The sequence below is a fragment of the Protopterus annectens genome, chromosome 9.part0 (assembly GCF_019279795.1).
Source record: "Protopterus annectens isolate FY-2018-M chromosome 9.part0, PAN1.0, whole genome shotgun sequence".
Taxonomy (NCBI): domain Eukaryota; kingdom Metazoa; phylum Chordata; order Ceratodontiformes; family Protopteridae; genus Protopterus; species Protopterus annectens.
Window position 1 is genome coordinate 1,575,540,195 of NC_056743.1, and position 21,755 is coordinate 1,575,561,949.

The following is a 21,755-nucleotide window of genomic DNA, read 5'->3' on the forward strand; positions in this document are numbered from 1 at the left end:
CTCATGTATACTGACAACCACTTACTGCTGAAGCAAGCAAATACTTTATGTGAGAAATGTAGCTACACTATGAAACTGGAGGCAAGGCTCTGACATATGGGCAAATCCAATACCAAACAGGTTCTCAGCACTCACACACCACTTCCCAAACTAAATAAAGACACGACACATAAACTCACATATGTGGAAGTACTTTCTAGTACATTACCAAAAGACCAGAGAGCTCCTAAAAGGTGCCTTCTGAAACTACTTACACATACTACAATGCAAAAAAACAACCACAACACATAACACCACACACACCAGTGTCTCAGCAAATAAGTCCATAAGGCATAACACCATAAAACCCAATGTACTCGTCATAGGACACTCCAGAGTGAGACACACTGATGTTCCCCTAACTAGGCTAGATAAGGAGTGAGTTACGATTAGCTGCCTGTCAGGTGCTAGGATCCATCAAGTCACTCAAGTCATTCAACCACAAGTACTAGTATGACTCTATCATAGTCACATGGGGGTGAATTACTTGAGATGTATCTCTCTGGACTATATGAAGAAAAACATGACAGATCTCTTAGAATATGTGTCACAGGCAGGTATAGGTCTAGCCCTGAGCAGCATTTTACCCTCTCCAAGGATGATGCCATAAAAAACAAAAAATGATGGACTTTAATAACTGGCGTAGCTTTTGCTGTCAGTCCAAGGGGACCCAATATCTGTCAGCTTGGGAAGACATGGTGAACAGGCCGCACTGCTTTGCCAGATAAGGTCTGCACCTGTCTCCTCTAGGCTTTCGGATACTGGCAAGAGCATTAGCCACCTCTATTGTGCCTTTTTTAGGCAGTGTCAAAATAATCAACCTCCCAATGTAACAAAATCCTCTCTAAATAAACTTAAAGTACTGCTACTTAATGCTAGGAGTCTAATCAAGAAACTGCACTCCCTGGAAGCACTCCTTACCCTGGAGGATGCTGACATCGGTGGAGTCAATGAGACATTATTCAAAGTCACAGAAAGCAGCCCGGCCATGCAGGGCTACAATGCCTTCTGTATATTCAGACCACAATCTGAGCATGAAAGAACCAAAGCAGGAGGTGTAGACATCTTCCTAAAGGATAAGTACACCTCAAGACTGGTCAAACAGTACAATTGTTCAGAGTAACTCCATGTCCAATTAACCATAGGCAAGATCTCCTACTACATCATAGCTAGCTATAGGTCCCTCACCATGATCCAGGAAAATCATACTGTAAACTTGGACTTAATGAAGTCACTTGCCATACAACCCAACACCTTACTCATGGGTGATTTTAATTATCCTACCATTGACTGGGAAACAGACACAACCATAAACATGCTGGCTCAGAGTTTCTTGGATTTTGTCAGTGTAAATGCTCTGGAACAGCTAACCACCACACCCACAAGAGACTCAAATGTCCTAGATATAGTACTCACTAGCATGGGAGAGCATTGCACCCCCCCTCCCCAAGTGTGATGTCCTCCCTGGTAAGATTGTATCATAAATTAGTCTCTTTTGATGTAATTATAAGGCCAGATACCCCATCAAGCTCAAAAACCCTTAAGATTTTTTTGAAAACAAATGTTGTCTTACTAAGTGATGGTATAAGAAGTTTCAAAGCCCCTTTGAACACAGAAAACATGGTCTCCTATGCAGAGGTGTGCATCAACTCCTTATATAACCACTTAAGCAGTTGTATAGAATTGTCTGCACCTGACCAGATTAAAACCAGGTCTTGATGGAAAAACAAGCCACCCTGATGGATCCCTAGTATAAACAGGTTATACAACAAAAGAAAGAAACTAATGTCCAAACAAAAGAGAACAGGCTTAACAGAGGAGGAACTCCCTCTTTAGCCTAAACAAACAAATTAAAGATTTTTTCAAGTCCTACAAAGCTAATTACAAAGCAAAAATAGCCTCCTGTGCTAAGGATGTCCACAAGCCATTCCTTACCTAAATCTGAACTCTAAAAGGGAAATCCCAGGTATGTGCTGAAATGGTTCTGGATGCACCACCCATACTCAACTGGAGGTAACGGCTAACCTGCTAGCTGACAGGTTTGGAGAAAATTTCACCCCCCCATCCCCACAAGTCTTCACCCAAAATATTCCTGCCATCATTCCTCAGCCTATTATCTTAGGAGAACAGGTCATCTCTGTGCTCTCCAAGGCCAAAAATAGGGCATGAGTGGGACCAAACAACATCCCATGTTGCCTTTTAAACAACTTAAAACATGACCTACCAGATCCCTGTTTAACCATAGCCTGATTACCTTTTAAACAACGTAAAACATGACTCAGCAGATCCCTGTTTAACCACAGCCTGCAGATTGGCTATGTTCTGGCAGAATGTAGGAGAGCAACAGTAATCTCTCTGCACAAAGGGGGACAATCTACCAATCCTGGAAATAATACACCCATAAGCTTGACTAGCCTCATCTGCAAGGGTATGGAAATAATCATTATGGATCTTATCAACAAGGACATAGGTAATCTCCAAACTCTGGACCCAACTCAATTTAGATTTATTAAGTGAAGGTCATGTCTGTTAAAACTGGTTGACTTCTTCAAGAGGGTCTGCAATGGCCTGGATGAGGGAAAGATGGTAAATACTGCCTACCTTGACCTAGCGAAGGCATTTGATACAATCCTCCACTCAGGTACTATAGATAGATTTGCCCAATTGCGGATTAACCCCTATTTATCAGATGGGTAGACAACTGGCTCAGTGACAGGACACATACTGTCAAAATGGTTAACTGCACCTCTAGCAGCAGACCAGTCAGCAGTGGCATGCCAAAGGATTCTGTGTTGGACCCTTTACTGTTCAGAATTTATTTTTCAGAAGTCCAGGCAAATGTAGACAGCCTGTGGCTGAGCAGGCTTACTGATGATTGCAAATTGGGAGCAATCATTGAGACCCCAATGATGCTAATATACTGCAGAAAGAGTTAATGCAGACAAATGATTGGTGTCAAAGCCAGGATTAAAGCTAAATGCAAAAAAAGTGCATTATTATTCTCTTTGGGAAAGCTAACATCCCTTATAATTACATTATAGACAGTATGCCCTATGTGCAGACCCAGTGGTACATGATCTCAGTACTCAGGTTGATAACAATCGGAACTTCAATCACCGCATATCCACAGTGGTAAGGAAAACATTCTATGTGGCACATCTCATTAGTAAATGCATCGCATCTAGATATAAGGATGTTATAATTCCATTATATTAGGCTCACATCAGATCAATAATTGAGTACAATGCTCCTTTTTACATGTATTTCACCAGATACCTGAAACAGCTGGACAGACCACAGAGGTTTCTCACCAAGAAAATACAGGCTACACAAAGCAAGTCCTAAGCATTAAGATTGAAAGCCCTATCACTGTGTTCTGTCTCCTACAGGCTGCTGAGGGGTGATATGTGCCTGGCTTGCAGAACAGTCTCTGACCTGCCCCTGATGGAAATATTCGTAACTGCATGAGGGTCACTCACTCCAGGGAAAATAACCTCGCCTCTGACATGAGCAAATCATGCTGGAGAGATAAATACATCTCCCAGAGACTACCCCTTCTCTGGAATAAGCTTCTCATTCATGGGAAGCAGTGTCCCCCCCTGAATCTTTTCAAACGCAATCTGGATCAATGGATAGGTGACCATAAATTCACTCACGGGGTGGTGGTCATATTCCTCAATGACAGAGGCAGTCAGTATTATTTATCATAGAGTCATTCCTCTGTGAATGTTTTTCACAACTACTGACAATAAGGGCAATTTGGGATAAATATGGCTGGGCTTCTAAGGGTTCTAGGGCCATTAGCCTACTATCCTCCTATAAACCTAGGAACATATAGGTTCATAGGTATGCACTAGGCTAATGGCCCTTGGAGCCTTTACAATTCCAGCCCATAGGATTACCCTGGTGCCACCTGACCTTAGTTCCTAGTGCCTCTGTCGAGTAGAGCCACTGGAGTGATCCCTGGGGTGAATTTTCGATTTCCCATCCACTCATCAAGATTTTCTCTTGAAGAGGGCCAGTGAGGTGCTCCGCTTGACATGCATGGGAAGTCTATTACATAGTATGGGCAGTCTCTAGGTTATGAACCTGTCCCTCCAGCATGTTCTGTTGATTATGGTAATGAGGTTGAGGTCTCTGGAGCATGTGGTGCAGAGGGATTGGGATTTCTTTAGATGTAGCATTTCTAACAAAGCTGGGTCAGACATGGCTTTGTAAGTCAAGAAGAGATCGCCTCTAAGTAGGTGATATGAGAAAGAGAATAGTTGGAGTTTTTTGAGTCTGTCCATATAGAACAAGTATTTAAGGCCTAGGATCCTCTTTGCAAGGTACTTTTGTGGCCTCTCCAGTTGTTGCAGGTGTCTGGAGAGGTACATGCCAAATGGGACATTGTACTCGATGACTGGCCTAATGAGAGAAAAGTAGAGGAAGACAATGACCTCTTTCTTCCTGGATTCAAAACTCTTAGTAATGAGATGTGCCACATAGTAGGACTTTCTGACCACAGTGGCAATGTGGTGGTCAAAAGAGAGGTTGCTGTCAACCTGTGTTCCTAGATCTCTTCTAACGCCTTCTGTGTGGTAATTCAAGGGAACTGGGTTTTTCCCAAATGGGATGAGACACATTTTTTGGCATTGAGCTTAAGGTCATGGTTCTGACACCAGTTGTTGGTCTCATTGAGACCTGTCTGTAAGATGTCAACATCACTTGAGGAGTTAGTAATAACTCCCAACTTGCAATTGTCTGCGAACATTGTCAGCCAGATTTCCTTCATGTTAGCCTGGACTTCAGAGAAGTAGATACCAAACAGGAGAGGACCCAGAACCGAACTCTGTGGGACTCCACTCGTGACTGGTCGACAGTCTGACTTGGAGTCGGCTACTTTCACACTGTGGGTTCTATATGTGAGCCAATTTGCAACCTACCTAGTGATATAGGGGTTGATGCCTAGCTTAGTGAGTTTTCTGTGATTCCTGAGTGGGTAATGGTATCAAAGGCCTTGGCCAGGTCAAGGTAGGCAGTTTGAACCACCTTGCCTTCATCCACAGCTCTGTTGACTGACTCAAAGAAGTCAACCAAGTTGAGCAGGCATGCTCTACCCTTCACAAAACCAAACTGTGTGGCATCCAGAGTTTGGAGATTCCCTATATCCCTGTTTATTATGTCCATGATGATGCATTCCATAGCTTTGCTTATCAGACTCATTAGGCTATTGGGGCGATAGCTCCTGGGGTCTGTAGTTGCTCCTCCCATTGTGGAGAGGGATGACTGTAGCAGTGCGCCATTCGGTAAGGACAAAGCCTGAGGTGAGGCTGTGATTGTACAGGGCACACAGGTGAGGTGCCAGTTCACTCTATAGTTCATGTAGAACAGCCAGGGATATTGTCAGGTCCCATAGAAGCTGCATTCTTGGCCTTCAACTGTGCTGATTTAACCTGTGCAGCAGTAATACTGGTTACCTGGCAATCCACTGGTATTGTGATTGGTCCTTTGTGGGGGAGAGAGAGGTAAAGTTGGCATTGAATCTGTTGGCTAGTATATTGGCAATATATGTTGGCTGAATATAGGAGGTATCATTGTTTAGTAGCTCAGGGTAAACCTGGGTATTGCCGTGGAGATTCTTTATATAACTATAGAAGGCCTTGTTGTATTGTTGTAAATAGTCTGTGCTAAGCCTAATACACAGGCACACGCTCATGCACACATACATACACACACACATGTGCACAAACACACATACTTGCAAAAAAGACAGACCAGGATAGTAAAAGGGCACAAAGAATTTTCATAGAAAGTATGCTGCAAAGCAGGTGGATATATTTTTAACATATAGATAACAGCTAAGGAAAGCAGATGCAGGCAATAATAAAGGAAATACAAATCTAAATAGAATAGAAACAAGCAAATCGCAGTTATCACTCATACAGGCCACTCATCAATTGTTGCTTTATATGAACTAGTTCTCTAAACTAATTATCTAAGACACTAACAGTATACAAGCAACGAAGAGTGTGCAATTCCTCACTAGTGTGCTGCTCACCGGAAACAGTGTGCACATTCAAGAAACTGAGTAAAATAACATTTTGATAAAGAATTTCTAATTGCATGTAAGTACAAACTGTTAAAAATGATTTATAGGACCATTAGCAGTTTCTGTTAATGGTCTTTGACTCTTCCAGCAGCAATGCTAGCATTATTTTGCTTTAGAATGTGCACAGGGAATAGTACTGTACAAAACGTAAACAGCAGTAGTGATGGATGTTTTTATGAAGGATTATCAAAAGTAACTAGTATCACTTTATTGCTGTTATTAACCAAACTGTTTATCACCTCCATTGTGGATTGTCATCCTGCATGTCATCTTCCTTATCTTAAGGAAGGATATCTTCCTTATACAGAGGTAACAAAATCATGTGAAGCCAGCTCTCTGTGTCTCAACTACTGTCTCATTCTACAGAACTAAAACTTTTCTCACTCATAGAAGTTACTGTCACACTCTAACATTATCACACATGAAGTGCCATTTGTGGTTCTTCTCAACTGAAAAAAAATCACTTAGTGGCTGTCATCTACTTCAAAATTATAACAAATGATTTATAAAACTACAAAAACAGCAATAAAGAATACTCCAACAAAATGTTGTTTTAATCTTCTGTCTGGCCCTTTGGTATCCATTAAAATATAACAAGACTTCTTCAGACCACTAAATAATCTTCCAGAGGCAAAAATGCAACAAGACGGAAGCTGCTTGTTTGAGTAAAATTCTAGAAATCAGTGAGTTTATCTACCTTCACAGTTTTAGAGATCATAACCAAAGACAGTGGATGTTAGATTCAAATTTAACTCACTGGATCTGTGGATCAACTGGACTGATCCAGTACAGAACAAATAGCTCTCACCTGAATGGATCTGTAATATCAAATATCACCTTTTAATTAATAAATTATCAGCAGTGGGCTATGATATTTCATATCTGCTAATGACTGAGCATTTTAAGTAAAACCTTAAAATCAATACAACGACACTACAACCAGGGTCTGCTGAAGAAATATTTGGATTCCAAACAAATCAAGATAAATGAAGAAATTCTAGGTATTGTATCTAGTTTTCAAATAAGAGATATATACAGTAACCTCAAGCAACCGTCAAAAAAAAAATCAAAGAAATGCAAGCACAGTATGAACAATTCAATTAAATTTTCATGTGCTACACTTTCTGCCCCCTCCAAGCTAGGCTTTTAAATATTGTATTTCAATATGAAAATCTAATCAATACAGTGTTTATGGTATGACATGGTATAGTATAGGGTACAGTATTAGTCAGGCTTATTTTTAATAGTAACTCTCAAGCAACCAGAAACTATAGTTATCCAGCATCTACCAATCCCCAAGAGAGCCAGTTAACTGAGAGTTTACTGTAAAGCAGAGTTCAACACTTCCTTCCCTTCACTTTCTAATAAAAATCCCTTACCTCTGAGACATGATTTTAAAGGTGTCAGGAAGGTAACATTGTACATTCTCCATTTGAAAGGGGTCAGCATCGCAGATCTTGTCATCTGTCCTTCCATAGTTGGCATTCTCAATCATAATGACATCACTTCCTGGACATCTCAGTTCGATAGGATAGCCTTCACAAGACAACTCCCGACGCAGCAGGCCAAAAGGCCGAGCAGCCCTGCTCAAACCTGAAAAAGAAGTGAAAGAAAATGATCCTTTAAAATTGGTATTTATTGAAGTGGAAATGGAATTAGTGCCAAGTCATTCAGTACCTTTCCATCAATTGTTATCAACAGAAAAACAAATAAGAAAAGAAAACCATGGTTTACCAAAGTACTACATGCGCCCATCCAACAATCATGCATATAGATTAGGAAGGACAGGTTTTATTTAGAATTATTAGGAGGCTCAATTTTAATCATATTTCTAAATGCATTTTATTCATTTCGACTTTACAGCAAATATATAAACAAATTAATTATCTTAATTACTGTCACTAACTATTTGTTAACCAGGTCAGTGAGCAGGTTCATGGACCATTTTCAGCCATGAAGAACAAAAGTAAAGACAATATGTTTATCTGGACATGTTAATATAACCAGTCAACCAGTATATTTTAGGGAGAGGTCCGATTATAATTTGTGTTCAACAACCACTAACTGATGACTGCAAGTGTTCTTTGAATGCCTGTCAGCAAAACAATTTTCTGAGCATTATTAGCATACAGTAATAATCCATAACATATTGTACAGTTATTATTCTCTCTGCCGCACACTCATGGATATCATTTATTATTTTCTTTTCTTACAAACTCAATTTTGCTAAAACAATGTGGCATGCACATATAGGTGAGCAAAATCTAAAACATTATTGGGTGCAAAGTTATCAGAAATTAAGTGCAGCTAGCAATACAATTAAACAGCACAACATTATCTCTTCATTTTTCAAAATTTTAAGAAAGCATCTTAAATTAGTTTGCAAAACATTTTGATGCAGGGTACTAACAAAAATAATAAAGTCAATGCATTGCAGGATTATTTTATTAGATTACAAGAGACTTAGAAGATTAACAAGTTGGCAGTTTGGCATGTTATATTCTAAGAAATGTAAAGATTTATTAGGATGTACAGGACAGTGGCTAAAAAATCTACAAAAGTACAGTTTAAGCTCAATGATTGCATTTATTTTCTCGTAGGTAGCAGTTGGGCTCCGTTATTTTTTTTTTGCTACATAGTAAAGTGTAGTATCATGTGGGAATAATTTATGGCTGAAAGACATAGTACATCACCTACTTCCCAAGCAGAAATAGAAAAGCAGGCATGTACTACAAGTCCATACCTCCACAAAGGTGTGATATTCCTTGCATAATAATATAGTAGGCTATATACCTTGCCATATATCAAGTCTGTGGCATTTGTTTGCTGACTCCACTTTCAAGTTCACACTTATATGTTGCAGTATAACATGAATTTTTGTAACTCAGCTCTTGGCAAACTATTTAAATCAATGCTGCATGCTGTAAGTATTTGATACAGTTATTTCAGTTAATCAAAAAAAATCACTTTATCAGTCTAAAAATTTATTGTAACTCATCCATCCATCTATAACCTCTTCTCTGATTTTGCACATGGGGTCAGGGTGTCACTTCAATAATGACAATCATTTTGAGCCAAGGTTTACACGGCTGGGTGACAAGCCCTGCTGCAGTTTGTGTTGCACATGTTACATTACTAGAAATTTAAATTACTAGAAATTTAAAAAAAATGAACAAGTGCAGGAATCTGTTTAGTTCCAACTTCACCACTATGAATACTGAGGGAAAAAAATAAAAAAACAAAGAAACTAGTGTTTTTTATTTTTATTTTTTTATTACTAGAAATTTAGTAACTTTGTTTCATGGGCCTGGCAGTTATTAAATCTATAATAACAAAAAGCTACTTCATCTGTTTCTCTACTGCTAGTGGTACACAGTTATAAATTGATCATCAACTCACTTGCCACAAGTGGACAGTTAACCTTTTTTATGTAATGAAAGTAAAACTGTTAATTCTAGAGAATATGCCATCTGTGATGTGGAAATGAGTCAATGAGTAGTTCCTAATTAACCTTTTCCCACTATGTCTGTACTAATGGAAAAGAAAGCATTTCTTATGTTAATCTACTTCTTTGGGTCACAGGCTTAAACTCCTCACTGATTTAAATATAACAAAAATACCACTACCTCCTTCCAAAATAAATCTATGAAAAGTTCAACATTCCCTAAAATGTTGTCCATATCAGTGCTTGCACATCCATTTCTATCTAACTATACTCGGACTAGCTTCTAAAGAAAAATATATATGTTTATACCTTGAAAATAAAGATGCATTTTTCATGCTGACGTGTCATTTTTTTCATGATACTGTTTGCATAAGAAACCATAAACAGCACCAGTGCCACTCAGTAATGCCTCAACAAAACAACCAGGCCATGCTGTAAATCCTGCAGTTGCTGACATTGTTTTGTTTTATCAGCAGCTCTCCTTCTAGAAGGATTATAAGACATTACTATGATCACATCTGGATCCTGAGTGCTTGGTCAAAATGACCCATTGCATACTAAATCTGTAACAGGTAATAAGTATGACTTAATCAACAGGTAACATTTTGTACTTTAGTAAAGTGCAGTAATTAAACCTGTTATGCTGTAATCATTCATCACAGCAGTAGATGGGCACTGGGGTTCACAAAAATAGTGCACAGATACTTATAAGTGATATTTAATATACATACTGCTATTCAGGAATGTGATTCACATAAATGGGTTGTGGTCCTTAACACCAATGTACAAAACATCACTAGTCATAAAGAATAGTGCACCACATACAGTATAAAATGGTGGACTAAGCACTCTGATGACCTGTCAAGATTCTCACCTATGGATAAAAAGGAATTTTCATTGATAGCTGTAAAAATGTCAGGATTCTTCACTCATCTGAATAAACAGATAACTTTTATTCAAAAGCATATAACAGCACATTAGAAACAATGTTAACATGCTATCATCTCATACCCAACTATTCCAGGCTGAGAAAGGCAATGCATTATGCTAGATGTTATAGTCTTAAAACAGCAACACTACACATTGGTCGTAAAATAGCAATGGCTCTACATAAAGACAGGTAGATAGATAAATAGATAGATAGATAGATATATAGATAGATAGATAGATAGATAGACAGACAGACAGACAGACAGAGACAGATAGATAGACAGACAGACAGAGACAGATAGATAGACAGACAGAGATAGATAGATAGATAGATAGATAGATAGATAGATAGATAGATAGATAGATGGATACATAGATAGATAGATAGATAGATAGATAGATAGATAGATAGATAGATAGATAGATAGATAGATAGATAATGTATATGTATATAAGATATATACAAACACTTTGGCATCTTATTTTACTTATCATCAGATGCCCAATTTATTGCCAATCTGTAGCCAAACAGCTGCTGCCCGCAATACAGCAGAGGTAGTCCATGCAGAAGGGTAGAGCTGTATCTTGCTTATCAGGCACCCGTGCCATTCCTTGATCTGGGCCCCTCATAGATTCATAGGTAAGTACTAGGCAATCATTCTAAAGCCTCTTTCAATCTTAGCCAAAAAAAAAATTCAGTTGTTCCCTTTAGCTTCAAGAAGGGCAAGACAAGACAAGCCATGAGAGAATGTGAGGCTGCCCATCAAATTATATAAGTTTACTTTGAAGGTGGCAAGGGTGCTACTCTGTTTGACATGTAGTGGAAGTTTATTCCAGAAGTGAGGGGTACATTGGGATATGAATCTGTCATGCCAACATGTTTTATTTATCTGCTGATGATGGTTTAGTTCCTTTAACTAAGTATTTGATTTACAGCTAATTCTGTGAAGGAATAGGAGATCAAACAGATTTGGATCTTTCCTGTCATGAAAGGCTAGACACATCTCCATTGGGGAGTCTGTAAGAGACTGAGTATAGAGAAAGTTCTGCCAGTCTCTCCTAGTAACTAAAAATTTTGAGGCAAATAACCTTTTTAGTTATGAATCTCTGTGGCCTCTCAAGTTGTATGACATGTTTACATAAATACATGCCTAAAGGTATATTACATTCAATAATGGGTCTGATAAGATATGAGTAGAAGGGAATTAAAATTTCTTGGGATCTAGTAAAGATACCTTTGGAAATTAGATGGGCCAGATAAAAGGTTTTCTGAACAACAGAGGTGAGACATGATAGTAAAATGATAAGGAATTAGCAACAAGAGTGTCCAGATCCCTTACAACAGAATCTGACGGAAGGGGTGCACCTCCTATACAGTAAGTTTAATTGTTTTGTTTACTAAAATGAACTATGCTACATTCTTTTACATTTAAATTGAAACTATTATCCTTGCACTAATTGTTAACATGGGCTAAACTGTGTTTGAGCAATTATGAGTCAGTTGAAAATCGAATAACGACAGCCAATTTACAGCCATTTGCAAACTTATTTAATCATAGGGCCAGAAGTGCTAACCTGAAGTTTTGACAAATATATGCCAAATAGGTGAGAGCCCAGAACTGAGCCCTGTAATACACCACTCGAAACCTTTTTTGCATTCAGAAGTCACACCTGTTATTCTACTCACATCGGTCCTGTCAGGTGATCATTTAGCTATACTTCACATAATAAAAGGATTTACATTCAGATTTACAAGTCTGTCTATAATGCCTGCATGGGGAATAATGTCAAAGGCCTTGGCCAGGTCTAGATACGTTGTATACACTGAATAATCACCATTCACTGCTTCAGTTACTTTTTCAAAGAAATTAGCAAGATTAAAGAGGCTGGCCCTATGTTTCATAAAGCAAAATTGATGAGGGTATACTAAGATGAGGACCAAAAAAAAGTCTGGAATCTAGCAATCCTCAGTAATCTAAGTCCATTATTCTGTCTTCTCTATTTCCAGGCTTGAGAAGCAAAAAAAAAAAAAAGAAAAAGAAAACTCTTTCTTCTTTTAAAACTGTGGCAATCAGCATACCACAACTTATGTGAAGAGATGCAACACTTCAGCCATGACCACAAACGCAGCATCTGTACCATAAATGAATGCCAGTACTGCACTGCTGACCAATCCACATCAACTAATTACACTCCCTAACTTCTTGTACCTGGGGAGGCTGCCTCCTTCACCCCTCCTTAGCTATGCCTCTGCTAAGTGAACTTTCCTCCTGTGCTTCTCTAACATGGCGGACTGTAATTCATAAAAAAATCCATTGTCTGAAAACAAGATGGTGGAGCAAGAGTTATTCTCCTAATATTGAAAAGGGGATCTAGTGTGTGAGAACTCGGCAAGACGACTGTGTGGGAGGAGGATAATATATGGTTTTGATAGCAGGCTTGTCTGTATGACAGGGAACTCCAGACATCTGTCTGCTATGAAAAGGAGTTTGTGTGTCTGTGTGTGTATTGTACTGTTATGTACAATACCTTTAAACTGCATATATCTGCAGTCCCATATCTTACAAATTGGGATTAACTAGTACTTTAAAGGTGCTGTTTTCTGTTATCATATGTAATTGAGCATGTTCATATGTTCATATAATCCACACATGGATTACTGTTCTAGGCAATGTGGTAAGACTGTGCACAATTACTTACCCACTGTGTAACATAATTTATGAAACACAAAGGACTTTGGTATACTCTATGGAGTACCGGAATGGCTCTGTTACATATAACCATTCTATGGAGTACCAGAATGGTTCCATTACGTATAACCATTCTATGGAGTACCAGAATGGTTCTGTTACATATAACCATTCTATGGATTACCTGAATGGTTCTGTTACATATGACCATTCTATGGAATAAGTGAATGGTTCCATTACATATAACCATTCTATGGAGTACCAGAATGGTTCCATTATGTATAACCATTCTATGGAGTACCAGAATGGTTCTGTTACATATAACCATTCTATGGATTACCCGAATGGTTCTGTTACATATAACCATTCTATGGAGTACCTGAATTGTTCTGTTACATATAACCATTCTATGGAGTATCAGAATGGTTCCAATGGTTCCATTACATATACCATTCTATGAAGACCAGAATGGTTCCATTATGTATAACCATTCTATGGAGTACCAGAATGGTTCTGTTACATATAACCATTCTATGGAGTACCAGAATGGTTCCATTATGTATAACCATTCTATGGAGTACCAGAATGGTTCTGTTACATATAACCATTCTATGGATTACCCGAATGGTTCTGTTACATATAACCATTCTATGGAGTACCAGAATGGTTCTGTTACATATAACCATTCTATGGATTACCCGAATGGTTCTGTTACATATAACCATTCTATGGAGTACCAGAATGGTTCTGTTACATATAACCATTCTATGGATTACCCGAATGGTTCTGTTACATATAACCATTCTATGGAGTACCAAAATGGTTCTGTTACATATAACCATTCTATGGAGTACCTGAATTGTTCTGTTACATATAACCATTCTATGGAGTATCAGAATGGTTCCAATGGTTCCTTTACATATAAGCATTCTATGGAGTACCAGAATGGTTCCATTACATATACCATTCTATGAAGACCAGAATGGTTCCATTATGTATAACCATTCTATGGAGTACCAGAATGGTTCTGTTACATATAACCATTCTATGGAGTACCAGAATGGTTCTGTTACATATAACCATTCTATGGAGTACCTGAATAGTTCCATTACATATAATCATTCTATAGGGTACCAGAATGATTCCACTACATATAATTATGAACAGAACCCATATTTTTGACAGCATCAGCAGGTCATCCAGTCATTTACACATTTCTAGCTGATGCTGTGTTGCTGTTTTACATTATTGTTTAATGTAGCATAGACCTAATAAATGAAGCTATGTACATGTCTTGATGAGATCTGCGAATAGTAGCAAAAATATATATATACAGATCAACTTGATAGTTGTTTTATTTGCCCAGCTTTATAATGGTGACGGAGAATGTTGTAGAGCCACGTGTGGAATTCTGTCTTATACCACTTAAGTGATACTACAGTTAGCTCGACAACCCGATAATACATAGTGAAGAAAGCATGTTTAACTACTAAGGGAGGGAAGGCCATGGCCTTTGCTCATACACTGTCTACACTGTGCAATGCAGTATGACATTGTGGTCTAAGCATCAAAATCATAAACACTATGTCAATGTACTGCACACCATAAGAAAGCAGAAAAAGAAATGCATCACAGTGGACAGCACTACTAACTGTTCCACGTAATATTTTGTTACTGACAGAATGTGCCACGTCAGCCAGCATCTCTCATGTAACAAGATCAAGAAGGTCAAAACAAATAACAAAGATATGCAAGAAAACACAGGAAGCCACAGATGATGAGGCAGAACAGGTGAGGAAATATATTAAATTATGTCTGCTGTACTAATCTTGCTTTCTGAAAATACAACCAAATGCTAGTATGAGATAAGAGCTTCAAAATCATCAGTACATTGTTCAATATATTAGATAACATTCCAAGTGATGTTATATATTCAACTCAAGGATCTTGTTATACAGAGTGTAGTAGAACATAAATTATACTTTGTCTGAACTCCCATTTAGTTTAGAGGATTTGTACTTATGCTGACAAAAAAGGAGAAATGGAACTTTTAATATTTAAGTTTTATAGTTTGCTGTGATTTTACTCCTTTTAAATGAACTGCTATTGATGTCCAGAATACAAAGCTGTCATACAGTCAAGAACTTCTCAGGTGCTGAACTTATTATTTCAATTGCTGTCCAAATTCATACATGTTTTGATAAATTGTATCAGGGTCAGACTATAAAAGGCAACTAGAAAAATAGTTTTCTTCAGCCTGACATAGACAGCCTTACAAATGGCACAGAACCAAACACACTGCTATCCATACCCACACAGAGACAGACACACACACACACACACACACACACACACACACACACACACACACACACACACACACACACATATATATATATATATATATATAGATATAGATATATAAGTACATGGAAAAGAGATTTTTCTTATTCTATTATAGTTATCCTTAAAGAGAGAAAGAAAAGTATCCAGCAAAACACAGGAAGTGTATTCTATGCGCATTTTACTGCAGAATTAAATCCAAGTTAGTTTTCTGTGAAATATCCCTTATTATAGGACAAGTAAATGAAACGTGGTTGTGCTAGGTTACTACTATAACCACTGTATATCCTCAGTTGACTGCAGTGGACTGAATTCACAAAGTCTTTTGACTTTAGGGTGTTGCAATAAGACCTGCTGGACAATGCCTCACCTGAGATGGTATATTTTCATTACCTTTGTGAAATTTCTCTCTCATTTCCTCCCTTCCCAGGTTAAGCTTTAAATCATTTGCCAGCAGGAGCAGTGAAGGACAATGCAATGTTTATCATGCATTAGTTAAGCATGATTACATGGACTCAGATTTAGTTTGCTATAAGTTAAGTGCATTAGTTTTCTGATTAGAGTCACTGGAAGTGTAGCTCACTTGTCTCAGCTGGGATAAATATTAAAAGAGATAATGAAGCTCTGCATTTTGTATATTCTTTCAGGCAAAAACTGTAACCCTTTCGCAAGTGCAACATCAACACCATGTTGATGAATAATCTAAAATAGTATGCCAATGCAAGGTTAAGCCTAGCAAAGAAATACAGATACATTACGCTTAGAATGAAAAGCCACCTAGGACAACTAGAAAAAAACAATGTTTGTTTGTTTAGATAAAATTGAAAGTACCTATTTTCTCTTTCTTTCCTTATTTCGTTCTTTCTTTCTTTTTGAAGCAGACCAGCTGTATTGATTGTCAGGCACTGCCAAGTCTAACAAAATCAGAGCATGTTTGCAAGTTTACACATAAAAGGAAAGAAGTGTTTGCTTGTATAAACCAGAAACAGACTGCGATAGTTGGTGCTAATCCCTCAACTGGCCTAAAACGTTAGATACTGAGTCAGAACCCAGAAGTAAATAATGTAAACAAACTTCCTATTCCAGTTGTGGGGACAGGGTCTGTCAGAGACAATATTATGGTATACCAAGGACAGCAGATGTGGGAGAAATGGTAACCACAGTACAGGAACTAAACTGTAGTGTACAGTAACTTAGAAAATAAAGCTAGTGAAAGTAATATTCTGCGGGTCTCCTAGGTTATGGGGAAGGGGTGCAAATCAGTGCAGATTCTAGATCTCCTTCAATCACATATTATTGAAAACTGAATTTCTGACTCTGGTGCCTGATAGCTATACTTACTGTGAACTCATCTATGACCCAAAAACAAATTTCAAAAATCAAATGAGTAGCCTTAGCAATATGGGTTACATCCTGCCAAGTAATTAACAGCCTGACAGCTTCCAAAGCTTCAGAGAGCCTTCCACTCACCCAAACCATCAGTCAACTCAAGAACAGCTGACAGGTTTGGGTGCCAACCCCTTCACAGCTTTCATGTTAACCGAAAGTGAGGCTGAATCCTGAAAAGACATCACTAAGAACAACAAAAAATAAGTGTCGACAGCCTGGCATAACCAACGCACAAAAAATAAGCAGGATGGAGGGAAGACGCAGCTACCACAGCAGTGATCATTTGAACATCTACTGTTATGGTAAGTTTACTTACACACCTATACTGCGTTCATTATACTGATCAGTGGTGCAGTAGTCTTAGCTATATAGGTAGGTTACTATAGCTAACTATACAAAAACAAGCCTCTCATTTACTACTCCCTCACTCCCTCCCAAAGCTAGCTCATACTAAACAGCTACTGCTGTTATCTGCACATTGCTAAGTTGCTTCAACACTATCTTTCAGATAGCAGCTAAACTGCTTACAACTAAACTGCTTCCATCCTAGGTTCAAGAAATGTCACAACCTGGACTGACTCTGTTAGCCTAAAATTGTCTCCTTGCAAATTCTGCAAGATCATAAAACTGTTTCTGGAAACTTATAGCTTTTGGCCTTGATAATTGTATCAACATATTTTTTACTATTATTTTAAACTGCTAAACATCTGAAACTTGACTAGCTTTTTGTTAATATTGTTACTAGTTTAGATTTACTATGCTGTTTGTACATTACAAATATTATTAGTTTAACATTTTTGTCACTACTGTTAACTTTTTCTCTACTGTATGTTCAGGAGCTTTTCTCTTCGGGTCTCTGCTAAAAATGGTCCCCGTACCCAGTAAGACATTACCCGGTTAACAAAAATAAATAAAATAAAAAAATAAACTACATTTGGGAGGTAGAAGGGGAAGGGTCCAGGAGCCCCTGGAGAATGGTCCTGGCAAAGCCAGATCTTCACCTAGAGAAGGAATCAAGATTGCAATACCTTATAAATGCATGTATAGAGCACCAAGTTGCTGCTTCTAGAATATTTATAGAATCCAACCCTTTCCAAAAAGCAATAGATGAGGCCAAGGTCCTGATCTAGCTGGCCTTGACTTTGCCTGGAATAGTTTTTATTATGATGAGTATTACATAAGGTAATAGCATGGAACAACCATTTGAAAAAAGTCTGCTTTGAGACTAGCTGTCCTGTCTTCTTACCTTCACATGAAATGAACAACTGATCTAAAGTTCTGAAAGATTCATTTATGTCTAGATACTACCCGAGTTATTTGTGGACATCCAAAGTATGGAATATTCTTTCTCCCTCATTTTTAGTTTCAGGAAAGAAAAGAAGGAGATGGATAATTCAGCATAATGAAAATTGGAATACCGCTTAAACGCATAAACAAATTAGTTCTCAAAGAAACCCTGTCTCTGTAGAAAATTAGATAGGGTTGAGTCACCATAAAAGCCTAAAAGTCAGATACTATTTTTCACAGAGGTCAGAGAAATCAGTAAAACAGTTTTCCATATTAAGAATCTCAGGTCAGACAGATGATCTGGTTCAAACGGAGCAAGTGTTAGCTTCTCTAAAACAAAATTAAGCTTCACTGAGGGGCCACTGGCTTTCTTGGAGGCCTCTTATGCAAAGGTAGAGGGGCCACTGGCTTTCTTGGAGGCCTCTTATGCAAAGGTATTTTTAAAACATAACATTTTAATATGAGATTGCATTGAAAAATGAAGATCCTTGGGAACACATACTGAAATGGCTGATAAATGAACCTTGATAGCAATGTAAGAAAGGCAATAGGATAGTAACTCACAATAGAGAAACACTAGCCCTGAATGGGAGCTGGTTATGTTGTTAGCACCAGCAAAAAAACTTTTTCCATTTACTAATATATAGCTTTCTAGTAGCTGGTTTTCTTGCTTCCATTAGTACCTGTTGCACATCTGCAGTTAACAGGTTCCCAAAGGGAATTAAGACCCTATCATTTAGGTAGTCAGTTGAAGTTTGGGGTCAGGGTGTAACAAACACCCCTGATCTTGCGTGAGTAGATTCATTCTTTGAAGAAGCTTGAGCTAATATCCCCTCACCATTTCCAAAATAAGGGTGAACCACTATTGTCTGGGCCAGAATGGAGTCACCACATTGATCTTGGGGGATTCCTTCTGAATCCTCATATGTACCCTGGATATCAGGGGAAAGGGTGGAAAAACATACAAGAACATCCCTGTAGAAGGAAAGGAAAAGGCATCTGTCTTCCAGGCCTTCTTGCATGAGGATCTGGATCAGAATCTTGCCAGCTGATTGCTCAGAGAGGAGGCAAAGAGGTCTACTTGAGGAACTCCACACAGGTGGATGAAATCTTGGAAAGCCCCACAATCTAGTTTCCATTTGTGCAGGTCTACCCATGCCCTGCTCAGCTTGTCTGCCACACAGTTTTGCTCTGACAGAATGTAGGTTGCCTGTAGAGTGAGATTGTGCTGTGAAGTAATATCCTAAGCTAACACGGCTAGTCTGCAAAGAGGGTACAACCTGTTTCTTCCTTGCTTGTTGATGTACCACATGAATGTGTTATTGTCTGTAACAACCTGAAGAGGTCTAAAGATGATTTGGAGAGTTGAGTGTCTTGATCAGGGTGAGCATCTTTTTTATAGTTATATGCTTGCATTTGTCCTTGGTGTCTCACTCACCTTGCACTTTTAGCCCTCCTAAAACTGCTCCCCAAGTAAAGTAAGAGGCATCTGTGGTAACTGACTGCTTTGGATTAGGAATGAAGAAGGGGAGACCTGAATTTAGGAAGAATTTGCTGTCTTCACCAAGTGATTTCTCTTCTGACAACCCCCAGCATTGGGATTTGAAAAGACAAAGGATGTTGCTATTGGGACCCAGGAGACTTCAGATATCATTGTATCTTTTGCACGTGGAACCTTTCCAGAAGTATCATGAGAGTCGTAGATGCCATGACACCCACAATTCTGAGGTATCCCCTCGTAGTGACTAAAGTCTGAGTGAAAAACTTTAGAAATAGATCCAGATATAGATATAGATATAGATCTTTCCTGTGGAAGAAAGGCTCTTTGAACCAAGGTGTCTAGCAGATATCCCAGGAACAGAATCCAATCCTGTGTCACAGTGTCAAAAATACTTTTGAATGATGTCTTGGCATCCCAGCTTGTGAATGATATCTTTCACCCAAATGAGAGATTCCTGACATTTTGAAAAAGGCAATGCAAAGACAAGAAAGTTGTCTGTAAAAATGTGAATAGCCTGTAGCCTGCAATAAGCTATAACTGGAGCTAGACACATTGTAAACACTCTTAATTTGCTTTGGCAAACACAGAAAACCTTTGGAAACACCTGACACTTGGATGAATAGGCATGTGAGGTGAAACATCTTTTAACTCTAGAGTTGTCAGGAGAATTAAATGAGTAAGAAGAGGTAACAGGTTTTGAAATGACATTATTTTGAACTTTGCCAATATCAAAGGTTGAGGAAGGAAAGATACAGAATTGGTCTCCAAGCATTTTCTTTCTTTGGCACTAAAAATGTTCCTGAACTTTGGAAGGAGAAACTGGTTTTATCACTCCACGGGACAGCATGTGTTGGAGAATAGGGATACATCTGTTCTAGTGGATGAGGAATTACCCCCTGGAAAGGAGAGATTTCCACCCACTGCCATTTGAAAACTTTATGAATGATCTTCAGAACCCATTCATCTGAAACTATCTGTTTCCAAAGAGAAAACTGGAGATTCAGACCTTCTGGAAGGTATAACAGACTGCCATAGTGAGAAGGTAGAGGGGGGACAAGGTTCCTTAAATAGTCATTTTAACTTGTTGGGATAGTCTTGGTTTGGCACGAGTTCCTGAATTATTTTTGGGACCCCCATGCAATTTTCTTCTTAAATGTTTGTAAGCCAACATTTTTTTCAGACTGTCTATTTTTTTATTTTGTTTTATTTTTATTTTTATTTTTATCTATTTATAATTTCAAATGTATTTTTTATTTGTCAAAAATGGTTGAGAGCTACCGAATTTGGAAACTGAGGGATGAAGAGTCTTTGAGAGTACTTGTATCAACTTACGCCTTTCATCACAATATTTTCTAACCTTTGCAGCAGAGGAACCAAAAACTCTCTATCCAAAGGAGAATTTAAAATCGAATTTTCATATCATCTAGGAGGTTGTGAGAGGACAAACAGGCAAACATCATCAAAACAGTACCAGTGCCCATAGTCCTGGAAGAAGTTATCAAATGAGTTACACACCCACTGCTCACAGTGGGTTATAACTTTTAAAATTAAAGAAATTAAATTATTTAAAGCAGATTCTTCCTCACCAAAAGAACCTGCAGACAAAACATTTAGAAACGTTAATCTCTTCAGGAAAAGAAATATCCTTCTTTCTTTTACCAGAAACCACAGTATTAGCAGGATCAACATCCTAAATTAAACCCTGAGCCAGATACAGAAAATTACTCCTGTCTAAGGAAATTTGAGCAACAGAGGTAAATGTTTATTTTTTGCCAACAGTGTTATTAATGACAACAGCTTCACCAGGGACGAGCACAACATTCTGACCAAATATGGATATCTTCCCTGTTCCTTATCCCAGGTCAAACAAGAGTGTTTCTCCCTTGGCCAATGAGGAGATCCCAACAGCCAGATATGGCTAACTCCCAGTCCATAGTGGCTGTAGGTGAAACACTGAAGGGATCCAGGGTAAAAGATGAGTGATCTGAGGAATAAGCTATGACAACAGCAGAGTTACCCACCTGCAGGGGAGGCAAATTG

General features: G+C 38.3%; 1 protein-coding gene across 10 annotated transcripts in view; it reads right to left on the minus strand.

Moving 5' to 3' along the window:
• LOC122812189 (adhesion G protein-coupled receptor L1-like) overlaps positions 1-21,755 on the minus strand; it is a 3,245,860-nt gene that overhangs the window by 1,345,826 nt on the left and 1,878,279 nt on the right. For all 10 annotated transcript variants that reach the window (XM_044084524.1, XM_044084517.1, XM_044084518.1 and 7 more), the window contains one exon: positions 7,510-7,723. In XM_044084524.1, coding sequence (XP_043940459.1) covers positions 7,510-7,723 — 214 coding nt within the window. The remainder of the gene's footprint in view (positions 1-7,509; positions 7,724-21,755) is intronic.